General features: G+C 38.8%; 1 protein-coding gene across 1 annotated transcript in view; it reads left to right on the top strand.

Moving 5' to 3' along the window:
* Positions 1–21,141, top strand: part of cyst (rho guanine nucleotide exchange factor 18 cysts) — a 549,231-nt gene extending 528,090 nt beyond the window's left edge. The window contains exons 27-28 of the mRNA XM_067147675.2: positions 5,254–5,461; positions 17,025–21,141. Coding sequence (XP_067003776.2) covers positions 5,254–5,461; positions 17,025–17,804 — 988 coding nt within the window. The 3' untranslated portion in view covers positions 17,805–21,141. The remainder of the gene's footprint in view (positions 1–5,253; positions 5,462–17,024) is intronic.
* The last annotated feature ends 205 nt before the right edge of the window (positions 21,142–21,346 follow it).

Genomic DNA, 21,346 nt, shown 5'->3' with positions numbered 1-21,346 from the left:
TTCAGAACAAATTTCCAGTCGGGAATGAAAGCTGAGTGGATTCAGGATATCTTATTTATAAGTCAGAAGTAACAGACATAAAAGTAGCAAGAATGATTGCTGGTACAAACAGGTTGTAACAATGGCAGAAGGGTACTTGGAATGAGGAGATAAAGGCTAAGATAGGAATGAATTTGATGGATGAGGTGTTATGCATAAATCGACATTGGTGGTGGGTTCATATGAGATAATCTAGAAGAATACTGGACTCGGTCATTGAGGGTAAGGGAAGTAGAGAGAGAGGGGTGTTAAATTCAGTTTCTAATGATTTAAAGATAAGAGATATGGAACTAAATGAGGCCACAGAGCTAGTTAAAAACTGAGGATTGTGGAGGCTTTTAATTCACAGTGGCTTGCAGACTGGCTGCTGATAGGCATAACAGTCTGTAATGAAAATGTAAGCAATATGTAATGTATGCATTGTATGTATGTATGCATGTATGCATAGAGCGTAAGCTGTGAACCATCATAGAACAACAATTGGAAGAAGAGCAGTGTGGCTTCAGAAGTAACAGGTCGGCATTCAGTGCCAGAATGCTGATGGCAAAGTGTTGGAAGAAAGGCAAGAACTTGATCATGGTATTCCTGAATATTGAAAAGGGATATGGCAGTGTCACAAGAAAGAGGATCTGATAGTGTGTGTGAAGAAGGAAGGTACCTGATGGACTTGTAAGGAAAGTTCAGAAGGACTGTACCAGCTACGTGAGAGTTGGAGGGGCATTCATCATGGTTTATGACCAATAGTAGTGGTGTCCAGCAGACCAGTGCATTATTCCCATTGCTGCATATCACAGTTTTAGAAGATATATGGAAGAGCATTTAAGGAAGCGTTAGTTAAACTCAACAAAGTTACCTCTGCTGATGACTTCATGATTTGGGGAGAAACAGAAGATGAGATGCAGGCAAGATTCGACATGTGGAAGGCCAAGTTTCAGGAGTTCACCTCATGGTGTGCAAAACTAAGGAGAAGGTGATGGCAGTGACTAGACATAGCCAAGCAGCAAGCATCAAACTAACAGACCACCAGCTGGAGAGAGTGGACTATTCACCTGCCTCGACTGTATAGTCTCCAGAGGCTACTGCCACAAAAGGGCTCAAAAAGTTCCCTCTTCTACCAAGTGAGGACCCTTCTTTGGGATATTAAGCTTCCTAAGAAAGCAAAATTATTAAACTTCAACGGCTATTTTATACCAGTCCTGACCTATGGTATTGAAACGTGCTCCCTTACAAAGACTGCAGGCATCAGAGATTAAGTTTCTGAGGTCCACTATCCAGGAGAGTAGGATGGTCAAGTTAAGAAATAATGAGGTGAGGCTGGAAACTGGGAGGAAGACATCTCTACTAGACAGACTTAGTATGGTGGTTCAGACACATGATGAGAACTGAGCCTATGAATACAACTTGAGTGCAATTGGAAAGAAAAGTAGAAGGAAAATGCCAGATGAATGGATATGGTCAAGACTGTCTTAGCAGCTAGAAGGACAATGGATGATCATGTCTGTTTTTTTCCAGGCTTGTAGGCCATTGTCTAGGGGCATATGATGGCAACGACATTTCACCAAAGACTGCGTTTGACATTTTCAATGATTCCAACTGACTTTGATTGCTGCAAAGCTCCCAGTGGAATGGATTGGTGCTGCAGTTCCACCTCATTATATAGTGCAGCCTACGGTGTGCTGCTCGCCTGTTGGTCTGCCATGTTGGAGGGGCGGTCGCTGATTGGCCGTTCTTCGGCTAATGATTGGAGCATTAAGGGAGCCTGACGTAGATCAATCTGCCTTGGCAGAGACAGGCAACCGATCACCTGTTGCTTTTTCTGGTCTGCCGCTGCCAGGATTTAAGGTTTTCAGGACTGGAAACCAGGCTTTGTTGACCCATTCAGATTCTTCCTTATGGTTGAAGCTATTGGTGTGCTTTAGGATTTCAGTGGCTTCCATTTGTAGCTGGGCATGATGGACACAGTAGTTGATAGTACTTTCGTGTTGCTGTACCGTACGTCATGGCTGCCTGCTAGCAGCAAGTGTTCAGCAACTGATGACCTTTCTGCTTGCCCCAGCCAGCTGTGCCTGTGATGCTCCTTCAGTCATTTGGTGATGCTGGGTTTTGTAGTTCCCATGTATATCTGTCCGCACCTGCACGGGATCTGCTGTAGAAAGAGGATGGCCCTTGCCAAGAAGAACACCAAACAACAAATGAAAACAAAACACAATACTTACCATAAGGGCAGTAGCACCAAATACGAAGCTGGAGGGTAAAACAGGGAGTGAAAGGGCAGGATCTTACGTTAACGTTTGACAGGTTGCCAGGTCAATACTACTAACTATTAAATAACAGACAAAATAAAATTGTAAATAAGATGTTTACTTAAAGAGAAAAAAATTCATAGCATTTATAGTTAAATTAAATACTTCCTTTCTTAAAAAAATAAAGGGTAAATAACTTTCTTTCAAAATACTTAACATTTAAATAAATGAATTAAATTCATTATAATTTAAAATTAAAGGTTCCTACTTTCAAAAATTAAATAAATTAAGGAAGCAATAAGGTAAATAAATGAATATTAGATCACTAAATTGTACTAACTCAGACCAGTAGCAGAATTATAATACAGCAGAGGTTTACAAGCTTGGATAAACTTATTGTGAACAAAACCTCTTTAAAAATATTTATTTTTAATTTTAGGCTTTAAACTTTAAGGTATACCTTTGTAAATTAATTAATGGCCATTAATAATGAACTTGTTGCAACAAGGTTTCAATCTTCCTTTTGTCAGTCACTAGACAATACACACCATACACACAAACCCGAAATATGTGGTAAGCAGTACCAATATTACAAAATAAATTAATGAAATGAACCAAATGTTAATAACTAGGAACCAGAAAAATATTCCCCAAATTCATACAATATTACAAGGGGAAGGAAAAAAAAATTATGTTCCACAATGTAAACAGAAGAACAACACATGCTAAAGGTCAGCTAGCAACTCACAACCCAAGCTATTAAATTTTATTAATAATAGGCAAAGTTAACTACGAGGTGGCCTTGGAAGCACGACAATGACCACATAAGATAAGACCAAACACGGAAGATATCGGCAAGAAAAGGATTACATAGCAACAAGACACAATTTGGAAAATCACACGAAATCAGACAAAAATCAGAGCACGCATTTCAAAATCAGGGAAAACTGGCAGTGAGAGAAACACACTCCGATAATAAATAATAATAATAATAATAATAATACGAACAACCAAAACAATACGCACACCGAATATGGAGCAGAAAACAAAAACGTACAACAATCTCAATAATAGCAAGGTTAGAATAACATAATACACATATGCTAACACCGCGAGTTTCCAATTCACCTCGTGATTAAATTTATATATCACTTTTACATGAGAATTTTATCAATAGTGATTTAATTTTTCAGTCGGCTACTAAATTTTCAAATACCGGGTGTAGAGTCCAGATTTAATTCCCACAACATTGGCGATAACGCGAGGTAGGCCTAAAATTAAATAACAGTGACAACGTTGGTTTGTAAACGGACAAGTTAATGTTTTTGAAAATTCCAAGACGACGGTTGTAAACAGTGTCTCCTCTAAGTAATCCACTGAAGTTGGCGTTGCTCCAAAATAATTTTTGAATAAATATTACTTACATGCTGGTGGTTTTGTATCCGAATTAGTGTAATCTTTTATCACAAACTTACACCAGAAACATGTTTTCAGAGGTAATCTGCCTGCTTGAGACGCAGGCCACAGTCAACACTCACATAGTAGAAATAAAAGAATTAGCAAAATACCAAATCACAATCACTAGAGGAACATAAGATAGAAAACGTATTTAGGCATATTTCCTACTAAATCTCCCGCCTAACCGGGAGTATCCAACTCCATTTCGCCACTTTTCAAAGTCTTTTAAGGAGCAAGGCTAATGGCGTCCATCTCACAGCTCGCTCAGAACAAGACTTCTCGCTCGCTAGCTGGCGAGACAGAAAACAACTGCAGAGCGCTCCGTTCCAGAGAGACTGCGCATGCTCAAGTCAAAGATATGCTTATTGAGCCAATGAGGAAATCAAAGTAATTGACGTAATAATGGTAAAATATGCATTTCAGACAGGCATAGTTCAGGCACATAAATTAACGGCAATGCAAACAATGGCCGAGAATGGCAGATAAAAGTCCCGACACACAAATATATATGTCCAACAAATGAGGGTATCGTAAATTCTCGTCACACTTAGCAGTTCCTGGATTTTTTTTTGTTGCCCTATGTATGGCCAAGGCAGATCGAGGTGGAATTGCAACCCCAATCCATTCCGCTGTGAGCTTCGCAGCCATTAGTCGGAACCCTTGAAAATGCCAAATGCAGTCTTTGTTGAACCATTGGGACCATCAAATGCTCCTGGACCATGGCCTACAAGCCCAGAAAAAACAGATTTGTAACGCCAGCTGTGAAAGCCTCAACTACTATAACAATGGATGATGTCTTGAAGAACAGGGCATTTATGAATAGAGGAGAAAGGAAGAGGTTTATTAACAGTAGTGGGAAACTGGAACTGTAAACTGATGATGATGATGATGATGATGATGATGATGATGATGATGATGATGATGATGATGATGATGAATTTAAAATGGTACTCCATATGTTGTAAAAAAAATGTAAGGCCTCAATAACCTTAACACTGTTTCTACTACTTTTATTACATATATTTTTTCAGTGGGACTAATATTATCGGAAATATTGGATCTTATGCCCTTTCTCTAAGCTACTGCTCTTTCGCGAACATCATTTTGTAGCCAAGTTTAAATTCATCTTTCCCTCAACTTAAATACTGATTTTTGTAAATAGTGTTCAGCCATTTTTACATATAACAACAGACCTGCAGATGAATAAAATATGTAGCTGAACCTTTTTTCAACTGTTAATGCTCAATCCGAGATGAAAACAATATATTGGGAAAAATGAAAATGTTAGAGACACAGTTGAAATTACTCAGTATGATGCAATTATAATAAGCAGAGGAAGACTTAAATCACTCTATTGTTAATGTAGCCTATAGAAGATACAAGAATTTGTAATTATTTAATAAACATTATGTCAGAAATTAACAAAGTTAATAAAAATAATAAAATACTTAACTTACTGTTTCTAGTAGTTTAATGAAGTAAAAATGAATTAAAAATTAATAATTTCATATAGTTTACAGGCCCAGTTATCGGCATGCAAATTGCAGCTGTCTCAAGATGATGGAAAAGAACGCCGCCCAATGTACCGACATAACCAGCAGTTAGAAGAGCTGAGAAATCTGCAAGACCGGCTGACACATGAAAAGGAAGCTTGGCAGCGAGAGAAGGAAAATGAAGAAAGAGACATTGAAGAAAAGAAACTGGAACTCCAAAGGTTACAGGTATGTTTAAGTGATGTAAAGAATTAAATAAATTTCGTGAAACATGCAGATGTTTTGTCTAATTTTAATTCTATTCTATAATTGTACAAAAAGAAGATCCTTTTCTATGGCCATTGCCTGCAATAAATGTATTATTAAAAATAATATCCTTACTTTTGAGTGATAATTATACATCCGAATAAATTATCTTCAGTTTGATAAAATATATGAGAATTGTCTCTTGAATATTTATTAACTCTGTCTGCAGATAAAAATGAATTTCTACAGTTATTTTTTGTACTCTTCCTGCTTTGTTACTTCATAGTATACATCAGGTTTACTACTGTGCTGTGGCATAAATGAAAATATCTGTTCTAAAAATCTTATAGTATTTGGTGATGCTGTTTTCACTTTGTTTGGATTATTAATTACTCATCATCCATATTTTATTAACATTCTTATATATTTTGATAGTAGTAACTTGTGTGCATTTTTCTTCCAAGAGGAGAAATTCACTAAGGTATTTCATATTGAAGAGGAGCTATACCAAATGAATGGAGAGTTGTTATAGTAGCCCCTGTGTACAAAGGAAAGAATGATTAACATAAAGCAAATAATTACAGGCCAGCCACTTTGAAGAAAGCATTCTTTCTGGAAATATTAAACACGTTTGCAAACTATTTAACTGGTTTGATAGAAGGCAGTTTGGGTATAGCAAAGGTTATTTCAGTGAGATTTAAATTGTACGATTCCAGCAAGATATTGTAGATTCAGGAGGTCAAATGGACCGTATTACCATTGACCTGTCCGAGGCTTTCGATAGGGTAGATCATGGGAAACTACTGAGGAAAATTAGGGCTATTGGACTAGAGAAAAGAGTGATGGGTGGCTAAATTTCTTGAAAACATATCTTACAGAATTAGAGTAGGTGAAGCGTTATCCAGTCCTGTTATGATGGGGTGGGGGTTCCCTCAAGGTAGTATTACTGGACTTTTTTAAAACATTGTCACAGCCTCATTGGACCATGTGTATTTACGTATCCCTGCTCATATGTCCTTAATTCTCTTAATGTGAGCATTTCTTCTGACTGGGGAAGTCGTTTCACTGGTGTGACATCTTCAGGAACCCTCCTTCTTTTTTAAGATATGTGTATCTAAGACATCTTGTTCAGTTATCCTGCTCAGCCTCAAATTGTCAACCACTGCTTGGCACCATCTAGGTTTGCTTTGAGGTTACAAACTTATGTTAGGATCTGTTTCATCAGCCTACTATCAGCCATACAGAACATGAGACTGAAGAAAGTCAGCCTCCTTGTCTTGACGCCACCAGTTACTTTGCCCACGTTGTTATGCACTTCTTCATTTTCTCTGAGCTTCGATGTTCCTTCCTTTTTAATGCGTCCTAAGATCTTTCTCCCTATCTTTCATTCTAGTTTCTCCAGTTCTTGTTTAGAGGTTTTATTTCTCAAGCTCAGTGTTTCTGACACATATAAAACTTGTGGTCTTACAACTGTCTGGTAGTGTCAGATCTTTTTTTTTTTTTGCTATTTGCTTTACGTCGCACCGACACAGATATGTCTTATGGCGACGATGGGATGGGAAAGGCCTAGGAAGTGGAAGGAAGCGGCCGTGGCCTTAATTAAGGTACAGCCCCGGCATTTGCCTGGTGTGAAAATGGGAAACCACGGAAAACCATCTTCAGGGCTGCCGACAGTGGGGCTCGAACCCACGATCTCCCGATTACTGGATACTGGCCGCACTTAAGCGACTGCAGCTATCGAGCTCGGTAGTGTCAGATCTTAGCTCCCCATGATACTGCTCTCTTATTGTATGTCTCAGGAGTCTTCATGTACCGAGCTCAATAGCTGCAGTCGCTTAAGTGCGGCCAGTATCCAGTATTCGGGAGATAGTGGGTTCAAACCCCACTGTCATCAGCCCTGAAGATGGTTTTCCGTGGTTTCCCATTTTCACACAAGGCCTAATTACGGCCATGGCCTCTTTCTTCCCATTTCTAGCCCTCTCCTGTCTCTTTGGTCCTGTGACTTATTGTCGTGTCTCGATTGTTGATACATTAGATAGCGTTGCATTTCTCGATTATAATCAAATCTCTCCAGCTCAGTTGTGACTGGCATTAGGAAAAGGGGTCTGTCTTTTTAATGAAAACTCTTCATCTCTACTGTGAATGACAGTTGCCAAGTGTGCCTGCTGTTATAGTAGAAACTCCGGAACTCGATGGTGATTGGCAGTAAAAAATGTGGCCTGCCATTATCAACAAAACTATATATATAATTTGCTTTACGTCGCACCAACACAGATAGGTCTTATGGTGACGATGGGACAGGAAAGGCCTAGGAGTGGAAGGAAGCGGCTGTGGTCTTTATTAAGGTACAACCCCAGCAATTGCCTTGAGTGAAAATGGGAAACCACGGAAAACAATCTTCAGGGCTGCCGACAGTGGGGTTCGAACCCATTATCTCCCGGATGCAAACTCATAGCTACGTGCCCCTAGCCGCATGGCCAATTCGCCCGGTATCAACGAAACTTCCCTAATGTCTACCTTACATTGGAAACAACGTATGGTGGACTCCCTTTTTTTTCTTCTCGGATAGCGCTAAGAGGCATGCAGTTTAATATAGTCACTGCTGCCTTTACAGTAATTTACGGAGAAATCCGTATACAATGAAGAATACTGTAGCGAAGCATGGGTACATTTGCTAGTTTTAATAGTATATACTGAAATTAAGTAAGAATGGGATTCATTTCAAGATATGGCAGAGTGCATAATTGATTTCAGAGGTTAGTTTATATTTTCTCCCGTCTGGTTAAATTTCAGAAAGGCTATTATCATGTAAATTTATAGGGAGTATGTTATCATTTCTCTACTGGCTCTTGAAGTATGTTTTCGTCATAGATATAGTATGGTTAAGTTAGATTAGGTGACACTGTGTGAGTAAAAAGTCTCAAACGTTTGCCACAAAATGTGATTGATCATCTTGGGTACGGTATCGTTTTCTCGCTATGTGCACTTGCAAGCTCTCTCGTCAACATTCGAAAGCGATGTTGAAATCTACTAGTAATACCCATCACTGCTGTTCCACAAAGCACAATCGAAATGAATGAGGAGAACATGTTTTCATAATAAAAGCCTAAATAATTTAGTCAATAGCAGTTGTTAAATCATTAGAAATGAAGGCTAAAATGATCGCATAAAAATTAAGTAAGAATGAGATACACCTCAGGATATGGCAGAGCGCATCATTGATTTCAGAGGATCGGTTATATTTTGTCGCGTCTGGTTGAATTTCGGTAAGGCTATTCCCATGTACTTTTATAGCAAGAAGGTTATCACTTTTCTACTGGTGCTTGAATAAATGTTTTCATTTTATATATATATATACGGTTAAGTTAGGTTAGGTGACTCTGTTTGAATAAGAAAGCTGAAGCATTTGCCACAAAATGCGACCTTTGGAATCGTTTTCTCGCTTTGTGCAGTTGCGAACACTCTCGTCGACTTTTGAAGGTGATGTTGGAGATGATTAGTAATACCTGTGAACTGCTGTTATGTAAGGAAAATTAGAAATGCAAGAAGAGAACATGTTTTTGTAATAAATATGCAAATAATGTGGTCGATAGCAGTTGTCAACTTGTTATAAATAAAGGCTAAGTAAAAGATTGCTTAATTTTAATACTATACATTGAAATTAAGTAAGAATGCAATACACCTCAAGATATGGCAGAGCGCATCACTGATTTCAGATGTTAGTTTATATTTTCTCGTGCCTGGTTAAATTTCAGAAAGGCTATTCCCACGTAAATTTATGGCGAGAAAGTTATCACTTCTCTACTGGCACTTGAAATAGGTTTCCATCATACATATAATGCGGTTAAGTTAGGTGACGCCATTTGAATAAGAAAACAGAATTTGCCACAAAATGCGATCGAACATCTTCGGTATTGTTTTCTCACTATATACACTGCGAGTTATCTCGTCGACATTCAAATGCAATGTCAGATTCAATTAGTAAAACCCATGGACTGCTGTTCTCTAAAGAAAATTCGAAATGAAAGAGAACACATTTTCGTAATAAATGTGTAAATAACGTGGCCGATAGCAGTTGTTAACTCATTAAAAATAAAGGCTGAAGTAAACGATCACTTAATTTTAATGTTATATACTGAAATTAAGTAAGAATGTGATACACCTCAAGATATGGCAGAGTACATACTGTAATTGATTTTAGAGGATAGTTTATGTTTCCTCGCATCTAGTTAAATTTCGGAAAGGCTATTCCCATGTAAATCTGTAGCAAGGAGGTTATCGCTTCTCTACATGCACTTTAAATATGGTTTCATGATACAGATAGGTTAGGTAACGCCGTTTGAAGAAGAAAAAGGAAATGTTTGCCACTGAAGCCTCTGGAAGATACTATAATTTCTTCATCAGAATGAAATTAAGACATACCCATAGTATCGGATTTCGAATCATATCAAGCAAGTAAACCGTAGTGTGGATATCATCTGCAGAAACATAAGTTTTGAACAAACTGATTGCTGTTTCATACCGATTGTAATGTGTATTGGGTTTTTCCAAAATTTTACAAAAAATCTAAAGTAATGACAATCCGCTATGAGTAAATTTTTTGCTGGTACGAATTCTCGTTATAACGGACTTCTGTTGTAGTTACATTCTGATTCAAGCACCAGTAGAGAAGTGATAACTTTCTCGCCATAAATTTATGTGGGAATAGCCTTTCTGAAATTTAACCAGATGCAAGAAAATATAAACTAACTTCTGAAATCAGTTATGTGCTCTGCCATATCTTGAGTTGTATTGCATTCTTACTTATTTTCAGTTTATAGTATTAAAATTAAGCAATCTTTTACTTAGCCTTTATTTATAACGAACACTTCAGTTATAAACAAAGATTGGAGAAATGTAGCTTTAACGGCAATGAGAGTACTAATACCAATATAAATGGTCCGTTATTGGACATTATAAATTTTCCAGCTAACTCATTCTTGGTTGCCAGCGTTTCGCCCTCGTGTGCTAGGGTGGGCTCATCAGTTGGTACCTAGCACACCTACCAATACGCTGGCTAGTGCATACCGTGGAGGCCACTGCGTAGGCTAACTGGAGCCACCGGCAGTGCCAATGCACTAAGAGACTTTGTCTCATTATCAAAAATTGATGCCTGCCTGGCCATCAGATGATATAGATGTTGATTCCCATAGGGAATCTGAAATATTTGTCCTGAATTTATAATGTCCAATAACGGACCATTTATATTGGTATTATAAATTTACTCATTCAGGACAAATATTTCAGATTCCCTATGGGAATCAACATCTATATCAAATGAGAGTACTATCCGTGAAACTTTTTTTTTTTTTTTTTTTTTTTTTTTGCTATGGGCTTTACGTCGCACCGACACAGATAGGTCTTATGGCGACGATAGGATAGGAAAGGCCTAGGAGTTGGAAGGAAGCGGCCGTGGCCTTCATTAAGGTACAGCCCCAGCATTTGCCTGGTGTGAAAATGGGAAACCACGGAAAACCATTTTCAGGGCTGCCGATAGTGGGATTCGAACCTACTATCTCCCGGATGCAAGCTCACAGCCGCGCGCCTCTACGCGCACGGCCAACTCGCCCGGTCGTGAAAACTTTTAGTGGCACTTAATTTTATGGAGTTGCGGGGGGAAGGTGGGAGTTTCAGCAGTTCCGGTATTATTGCCAGCTGAATTGAATCGATAGTATGATTGATATGAATTTTCCGAACCTATATTATCTAAAGCCCACAACTTTGTCACGTCATGTCTGGTTACTTTTTCCTTTATTATCCACAATAATATAAATCATGATAACAGTTTTATCAAGGATACCTGGAGATTCTCCAGGGAGAGAGGCAGAAAATATTTTAATCCTCTTAATCATGGAAACAGATTTTTCTGTATATGCAGTAGCTCATTCAATCCACTTATTACAATTAAATTAGTAATATATTGTGGTTCCTCCTATTCAGTACAAGAAAACTTATTAATGCAAGGTTACATTATAAGTGAATCACATTTGGGACTGGTTTCAACCTTTAGTAGGGTCATCTTCAGCCTGTCGTTCAAAAGTTGCAAGGTAAAAATTCACTGGCAAATAACAAGAGAACGTAGAAAACATACTTTTTTCACATGACAGTTCAATATCGTATAAGAAAGACGCACTGGGTATTCAAAAGTCTTTCAAATTTTTCAAAAGGTGCAAGTTAAAAAATTCATTAGCAAATAAAAGACGTAGAAAACATCAATTTTTTCACATGACGAAAGTTCAATATCACATACGAAAGATTCACTGGGTATTCAAAGGTCTTTTAAATCTTGATGTGGAGATAAATAATTATCTCGATGTTGGATCTTGTAGTCATATGTTTTATAGATTAAGAAGCAAATAGCTGATTGTTATTGTTTTTACGCAGAAAAGTTGAAGTTAAGCACCAGTGAGAAGAAAAATAAGTGCAGTTACACCCAGGCAACTGGAGTGAGACGATGATGATGATGATTGGAACAATTGAGTAGCACAGAAGACAAACGAAGGGATCATTCAAATGAATGCTCAAAGAGTTCTTAAGGCGGTGAAGCGGTCAATTTAAAGGTCAAGTCGTTCTGAACTATATTTGAAAATAATTCCCAGTTCAATGCGGAGATGTCCGACTCGTTGGCTGTATGGTCAGCGTACTGGCCTTCGGTTCAGAGGGTCCCGGGTTCGATTCCCGGCCGGCTCGGGGATTTTAACCTTCATTGGTTAATTCCAGTGGCCCGGGGGCTGGGTGTTTGTGCAGTCCCCAACATCCCTGCAACTCACACACCACACACAACACTATCCTCCACCACAATAACACGCAGTTCCCTACACATGGCAGATGCCGCCCACCCTCATCGGAGGGTCTGCCTTACAAGGGCTGCACTCGGCTAGACATAGCCACACGAAATTATTATTATTAATGCGGAGATAAACACACTTATGGCAAGTAAAAATCAATTTATGAAATGAAATGGCATATGGCTTTTAGTGCCGAGAGTGTCCGAAGACATGTTCGGCTCGCCAGATGCAGGTCTTTTGATTTGACTCCCGTAGGGGACCTGCGTGTCGTGATGAAGATGCAATGATGAAGAGGACAACACATACACCCAGCCCCAGTGCCAGCAAAATTAACCAATGATGGTTAAAATTCCCGACTCTACCGGGAATCAAACCCGGGACCCCTGTGTCCAAAGGCCAGCATGCTGACCATTTAGCCATGGAGCCGGACATCAATTTATGAGGTGGATAGGAGTAAAAAGGCGTGAGAAAATATAAGATAAAAATTCAATTTGTAAAGAGTGAAAAGTTTATGAATATTTGGAAATGAGTGAGAAAAATTTTAAAGAATAGGTGGAACCACAATATATTATTAATTTAATTGTAATTTCAGTTCAATACGGACCAAATGAAATTTTTATTCAGTCCACTTATTGGCGGGGAAGAGCACCTGTTTATTGTCTTTTTTCTATATCACAGCAAGCTGTTATTTTTCCCACCTTCACTGTGTGTAGCCTATGATATGCGTTTCCAAGTAGGTTCTAAGGTGTTCCTGTGATGTAATTGGATTTTCCTCTACCATTGCAATAAGTTGCAAAAGCTCAGTTGTAACCTATATTTCTTTGCTTTACTGTATAAATAAAAATAGAATTTGAAGTTTTGCTATTACACTGGCAGATGCCTCACAGTGATGCATAATTGAAATATTTTGGTATCATAGGTTGCCAATCTGTATCTCAAAGATAACCGATGTTCAGAAATTCAGCACTAGGAAGCCTAAGTGTCACTAAAAGTTTTACGGATAGTATTGAGGGTATGTTGTCCAAACTTTGTAGACAAATTTATGACCAATGAAAAACATATCTAGGAGTTGATTACCTAGCTGTTAGGTCCCTTTAAACAACAAATATCGTTATCATCACCATCATAAACATATCCAATAGGACATTACGTCTAGTGGGACATTTCATTGAATCTTATTTCATCTGCTTTATTAGAAAATAAATAATGTATTGCGTATAGATACACTATGTGATCAAAAATATCTGAACACCCCCAAAAACATACGTTTTTCATCTTAGGTCATTGTACTGCCAGGTACTCCATATCAACGACCTCAGTAGTCATTAGACATCATGAGAGAGCAGAATGGGGCGCTCCGCAGACCTCACGGACTTCGAACGTGGTCAGGTGATTGGGTGTCACTTGTGTCAGAAGTCTGTACGCGAGATTTTAACACTCCTAAAACATCCCTAGGTACACTTTTTCTGATGTGATAATGAAGTGGAAACGTGAAGGGACACGTACAGCACGAAAGTGTACAGGCCGACCTCGTCTACTGACTGACAGAGACCGCCGACAGTTGAAGAGGGTCGTCAAGTGTGATAGGCAGGCATCTATCCAGACCATCACAGGGGAAAATTCCAAACTGCACCAGGATCCACTCCAAGTACTATGACAGTTCGGCAGGAGGTGGGAAAACTTGGATTTCATGGTCGAGCGGCTGCCCATAAGCCACACATCACGCAGGTCAATGCCAAACAATGCCTCGCTTGGTGTAAGGAGCATAAATATTGGACGATTGAACAGTGGAAAAACGTTGTGTGGAGTGACGAATCACGGTACACAATGTGGCGATCCGATGGCAGGGTGTGAGTATGGCGAATGCCTGGTGAACGTCATCTGCCAGCGTGTGTAATGCCAACAGTAAAATTCGGAGGCGGTGGTGTTATGGTGTGGTCGTGCTTTTCATGGAGGGGGCTTGCACTCCTTGTTGTTTTGTATGGCACTATCACGTCACAGGCCTACATTGATGTTTTAAGCACCTTCTTGCTTCCCACTGGGAGCACTTCAGGGATGGCGATTGCATCTTTCAACACGATCGAGCACTTGTTCATAATCCACGGCCTGTGGCGGAGTGGTTACACAATAATAACATCCCTGTAATGGACTGGCTTGCACAGAGTCCCGACCTGAATCGTATAGAACACTTTTGGGATGTTTTGGAACGCCGACTTCGTGCCAGGCCTCACCGACCAACATCGCTTTCTCTCCTCAGTACAGCACTCCATGAAGAATAGGCTGCCATTCCCCAAGCAACCTTCCAGCACCTGATGAAACGTATGCCTGTGAGAGTGGAAGCTGTCATCAAGGCTAAGGGTGGGCCAACACCATATTGAATTTCAGCATTACCGATGGAGGGCGCCACAAACTTGTACGTCATGTTCAGCCAGGTGTCCAGATACTTTTCAACACATAGTGTATGTAAATTAATGCAGATTCTTCATCATCATCATTGCCATCGTTCCCTTTGTCCAATTTGATCTTGGGTTGGGTTGTGAATCATTGATCTCCATCTCTGCCTATGTATCGACTATTCTTCATCAAGTCTTAAAGGTTTGCCACTCTCTACATTAAGTCTTGTTCAGTTTTTTCTCTTCATCATTTTCTGGGTCTGCCTCTAGGTCTTTTACCTCCAACCACCAGTTCAAGCATAGACTTCGGGATCCTCATTCCTCCCATGCACATGCCCATACCACCTTGATCGTTCTACTCTCCCACTCTACATACATCTAGTGTTCCTCATATTACCATATTTTGTATTCTGTCCTGCCATGTCTTAGCCAGCATAATTCTTAGGAATTTCATTTCACTTGCCTGGATTTTACTTCCTCTGTGTTGGTCGTTACCTAAGTTTCAGCTCCATACATGAAGTTTTTTTTGGAGGTAGTTCTTACACATGATTTCCTTGCATCGTTTTGGCACTTCCGTACTCCATGATAGTCCTTTTACACTCTCATAAAACCCTACAGCTAATTGCACTCTTCTGTTTATCTCCTGTGTCATCCTTCCATCTTCCAATATAACACTCCGTAGATACAGAAATGTTCTTACTACCTCTAATGGTTTTCCCTGAACTGTTACACCTCCTCTTTCATTCTTTGGTCCTCGTTCAAGTACAATAGTTTTGCTCTTTTCTGTGTTAATTTTCATTCCCTGTTCTTCAATAACTTAATTCCATATGTTTGCTTTTTCTTGAATTTCCTCTTCACTTTCAACAGCACAATGTCACCAGCATATAACCATGCTTGTAATGATCCTACCCTGGTCATCTTTTTTTATTTCCTTGAGTATTTCATTGATGATGATAACAAGTAAGAGAAGTGATGGCAATTTTTTTTGTCTTAGTCCCATTCTAACTTTGAATTCTTCTGTCTCTCCTATTTTCGTCCAAAATTTACAGGTGCATTTGCTGTACATTATCTCTTTATCATCTGAATCATTTTATGTGGGACCTCCTCTTCCAGGGCCAATCAAATCCTATCTCTGGGAATACAATCATATGCTTTCTTCATGTCGATAAAGGCCAGAATTTAATCTTTTTTGACCGGGCGAGTTGGCCGTGCGCGTAGAGGCGCGCGGCTGTTAGTTTGCATCCGGGAGATGGTAGGTTCAAATCCCACTATCGGCAGCCCTGAAATTGTTTTCCGTGGTTTCCCATTTTCACACCAGGCAAATGCTGGGGCTGTACCTTAATTAAGGCCACGGCTGCTTCCTTCCAACTCCTAGGCCTTTCCTATCCCATCGTCGCCGTAAGACCTCGCTGTGTCGGCGCGACGTAAAGCCCCTAGCAAAAAAAAAATCTTTTTTGTATTAGTATTTCGCCACAATCTGTCGCATTGCAAAATCAAGTTGTCTGTTGATCTTCTACTCCTAAATCCATACTCTTCCTCTTCCAGTTGGCCTTAATTTTTTTTTTTTTTTTTTCCAAAATTCTTTCAAACACTTTTGTTGCATGTGAAGTCAGGGTAATTCTTCCGTATATTCCACAATTTCTCCGGTTTCCTTTCTTAACCCTCAAAGGACCCCATAATCGGTAATATCGTGGACAAAGGGAGTTAAAAATGGTCCACTATACATAAACATAAGTGAAGGAATTATTTTACATTTAAACTTGTTCAATCAATCAATCAATACTGATCTGCATTTAGGGCAGTCGCCCAAGTGGCAGATTCCCTATTTGTTGTGTTCTTAGCCTTTTCCTAAAATCATTTCAAAGAAATTGGAAATTTATTGAACATCTCCCTTGGTAAGTTATTCCAATCCGTAACTCCCCATCCTATAAATTAATATTTGCCCCAGTTTATCCTCTTGAATTCCAACTTTATCTTCATATTGTTATCTTTCCTACTCTTATAAACGCCACTCAAACTTATTTGTCTACTAATGTCATTCCACGTCATCTCTCCGCTGACAGCTCAGAACATACCACTTAGTCAAGCAGCTCTTCTTCTTTCTCCCAATTCTTCCCAGCCCAACTTAATATGGTATATAATATATTTTGGAGCACATAAATGATGAGAATTAATGTATTCAACAATAAATTACTTTCATATACAGTATAACAATTTGCCCTGGGGAAACAAATCATCTACTACAACTACTACTACTTTATGCATACCATATTTCAGTTGATGCATTTTAAAAGGGATGATTTACCTGTTATTGTTAATTTACAGGAGCAAGTTCGTGCTGAGCAGAATGATGTTACGCAGCAGCGAGAACAGCTTTACCGGAAATTGGAGATGCTGACTAGTCAAGGGATACTCATTAGTCCAAACCTACCAGTTTTTACGGGACCAGTACCCCCTGAAGACTCTCTCTCTAGCCAGGGTATTCACATTACTCCTGCTGCCAGAACCAATGAAGATAATAATGGAGATAGTTCATCATCACCTCCTATCTCTGATCCACGTCGCAATAAAGCTGATTCAAAGTGGAAAGGGGGCCCCAGCAAGTCTACACTTCCTTTAAATCTTATCAGTGCAACTAATCAGCAAAAAGTAGCCCAAAGTGTGCAGGTTAAACAGCAGTTACCATTCAAATTGGCTACAAAATTGGGTGGTGGCAGTAGTGGTAGTGCTAGTGGTGTAGCATCAGGAGTTCAGCAAATCTTGCCTTTCAAACTAAGCCAAGCAACTTCAGAGGGACGACGGAGTGGTGGAAATCCATCAGGCTATCAACGTCTAGGCTCTGGTAGCTTTAGTCCTCCCTCAGGCAGTCCTAAGACTGAGGAGCAATTGACGCCGAGTCACACAAGGACAGGCAGCAGCCCTGCCATGATGCAGAATGTTTCTCCAGAAAAAGGCTCCTCAGGTCAGAGGAACAAAGCAGACCGTACAAATACTTATCCTAAACTTCCTGATCGCTTTCGCATCAGGAGTCCTGAAGCTAGCGAGACGCGAAGTCCTTCTGGCCCTGCTCCTCAGGCTTCAGAAGAAGAAGTTATCTTTTTCTGACCCTATATTATCTTGTCAACATTATTCTGCAGTTTGGTATGGGTCAATCACCTCTCTCGTTACAGCTGCAAGTTGTGTTCATAGTCCTTCTCCATTACGTGATTGGAGAATGTAATGATGCCGTTACAAAGAAGCTGTGTAGATATGCTACTTTAGGTAGCCTGGTTTTTTTAGCTCATGCATGAAACTTGTTATGTAAAATGTGCCATTTCTCAGGCACTTGATGTAACTGTTGTGTTAAACTGTTGATATGTTGTTAACACTCTTTAAACATTTTATCTGACTGATTTTAGACTGCATCTCAGTGTATTTTAAAACCTTGTTATTTCCACAGGCCTTATGATTGGTGTGGTTCAGTATTGCTAATGTGCAGTGCAGTCCAGTCGCAGGCAGGGTGATCTTTGGTCTTTAATAAAATTGTAGTATTACTTAAGCTGCATAGTCCAGGCTGAACCACTCATCTCAGCAGTATTTTTTATACCGTACTGTTAGGTATATATCTGTAAATATTTTCAAGTTATCATTGCATTTTGATAACTTAATGCTCCCCCATGTTGTATTCATAATTGTGCAGTTTTATTATGATTCTCGAACCATGGCAATTTTTCTAATATATTTTGTGTATTTCCCTAGGAATTGTACAATGTTGATTGCCTTCCAGTACTATTCACTGTGTACCAACTTAATTTATTATAAACTGTCTTCCTTGTAAAAAAAATAATAACCTTCCATAAATAGTTCAAAATGACAATGTGGAATTTCTCTCAATCATTGTGACAATATTAGTACCATTGAAGAAGCCATTGTGTGGCTTGCTTGTTTTCTGCTGTGTATCCATGTACTGTAACTAAAGCTAAGTGGTGTTATGGTGGGAGCGAAAGTTTTATGAAGACTTGATTTACTAAAGGCCTACTGTGAATGTCTTTCCATTTCTGTAGGTGAAAAGTATTTTTGTAAGATTTCTAATTATTCTTCGACTGTTGTAATTAACTCTATGCAATAAGTTGTATAATTATGTATAATTATGTATGTCACTTTCATGTTAATTGGAACATCCTTTCTTAGTTTTAAAAGGCACATAGCTCATATATTAAAAGTGCATCATAGGATCAAAGTTGTTGACTGGTATACAGATTTATGGACTTAAAAATTAATTTCAGAATGGCACTGTACTTAAGAGTTGGCAGGAAAATAATGTTTCATCATTCTTCTGAAACACTATTGCCTCTCATTTAGTTCAACCTTCCTTTGTCAATCAGGACAACAACAACAAAAGAACAACAACAACAACTTGGACAGGACATAGTAGGATGACACAAGTAATTTTCAGACTTTCTAATTAAAGACAAAACAATATTGAAACATTATTTTTGTTTTACTTTCGTGTCACTGTGTGTGAATTTTATTATATTCCATTCTTGTCTGTATTCTGTCTGTGTGAGATTATCTTTTCACTGAATACCTTCTACTCTTCCAGTGATAATTCTTTTTTTTTCTCCCCCTCCCTCTCTTTAATATGTGTTTGTGTGGAAACTCCGTCAAATTCTGTGTGATATCTTCAGATCTCTTGATTTCTCATTTCAGATACTGCATCTTTTTTCATAAATTTGTCCTAATACCTGCCTTTTAAGAGTCCAACAAAATTGAATACAAAAGCTGGTTCCTTGAGAATAATTTTCCAGTGGAACTACAGTTTTTAACTATGTCAGAGAGGCAGATTGTACAGTATGTTTGCGCTATGTAACTTAGGTTAGACTGCTCTTGATATAATATTTTAATCAAAATTATGGAGAATGTCCCAATACTGAATGTGACAAAACAAACTACACTGAAATATTATTTAATTTTGTATGTCTACCCTTAGTCCTCTTTCTTGATATGACATCAGGGGTGAGGTGAGGTGAAATTACATGGCATGCTTTTTACGGACAGATGTCCTTCCTGACGCCAACCTCACTTTAGGAGCTAATGAAGATGAAATGAATGATGATGAATGAAATTGGATAAGTAGGTGGAAAGGACCAACTGTGGTTCATAAATAGAAATTGTCCCAGCATTTACCTGGCTGAGAAAATGGGAAACAACAGAAAACCCTACTTAGGACAGCCAACGGTGGGGTTCAAACCCACTCAATTACCAAATGCAGAACTTGGCTACACAGCCATCACATGTTAACATGCACAACCCCTCCGCTCGGTTGTTGGTACAATATGTGTTCAATATGTGTACCATTACATGCCACACATTGTTCATGGAGATCCTTGCGATTATTGAATATATTCATAACTAAAACTGCTTCGAGACCACAAAACATGATCTTATCTTCTGACATCATTATTTTTATTATGCTATAATATGTAGGCACCTGGGACCGTGAGGCCCATGGGGCAGGAGGGGTACAGGAATGGAGTTTTACAGGAAATTAGGCGATATCCAAAGTGTCATCGTAGAAAGGTAGCTCCATTTTGTTGCATCCACTGTCATTGGAGGGGTAAGTTTCTGGCTTAAAAAACAACACTCGGTTGCAGTACTTTCTATTAGACACCAAGTAACTTGAATGTTGTATGCAAATCCACTTAGCTCTTTAAACATCTGCCAGATAGAGCTATTGCCCAAATCAACTTTCAGTGATGTTCATTGTAGATTTCACTTTGGGGACTGTAACGCTTGGAGATGTTGTCTGTAGTTCTTGGGTGCCCTTTTATTCCCTTTCATTGACACAAGACAGATCCCGTATGATGAAACTTGTCAACAAAATCTAACATTGTTCTCTTATTTGGAGCTTCAGTATTAAATTGCTCCTTGTACTCTTCTCGAACATCAAACAAACTGTCCATTATGATGCCCCTCTCCATATGACCAGAAATAGTGCTCAACAATAAATACCTTCTCTGTTGCGTGAACCATAACACTGAATTCACAATATGTTAAACTAGTCAGTCAGTCTGTTTTCCTGATACAGGGTCGAGGACGAGACGAGTTTGACATATGGAATGTTTTTCTGGCTGGATGCCCTTCCTGATGCCAACTTCAGTTTAGGAGCTAAGGAAGGTGAAGGAAATTAGCTGTGCCCTGTTTATAGCAACTGTCCTAGCGTTTGCCTGGAAGTCAAAATGGGAAACCACAGAAAACTATTCTCAGGACAGCTGACAGTGGGGTTCATATGCAGCTTGGCTCCATAGTCCATAGCACATTAAAATGCACAGCCACTCCACTTGGTAATATGTCAATCTATTATATACAATAAATAAATAGTTTCTTGGTAGGGAAATACAGACAGCAGATGAGCAATAATTTCAATGTCATTTGTTTTGTTGCGTACCATATATCGAGGTCATGTCAGTTATTAGCATCTCAAGTTTCTTCAATCATTCATCACTGATTTACATTTAGAGTTGTTATCCACGTGACAGATTCCATATTAATTAAGTAATATTTCCTTAAATGATTTTAAGAACTTTAAAATTCATCAAACATTTTTCATGACAAATTATTCAAATCCCTAATTCTACTTGAATTCCAACTTTATCTTCATATCTTTC

The sequence above is a fragment of the Anabrus simplex genome, chromosome 5 (genome assembly GCF_040414725.1).
Source record: "Anabrus simplex isolate iqAnaSimp1 chromosome 5, ASM4041472v1, whole genome shotgun sequence".
NCBI lineage: Eukaryota > Metazoa > Arthropoda > Insecta > Orthoptera > Tettigoniidae > Anabrus > Anabrus simplex.
This window is presented reverse-complemented; position numbering and strand designations above follow the sequence as displayed.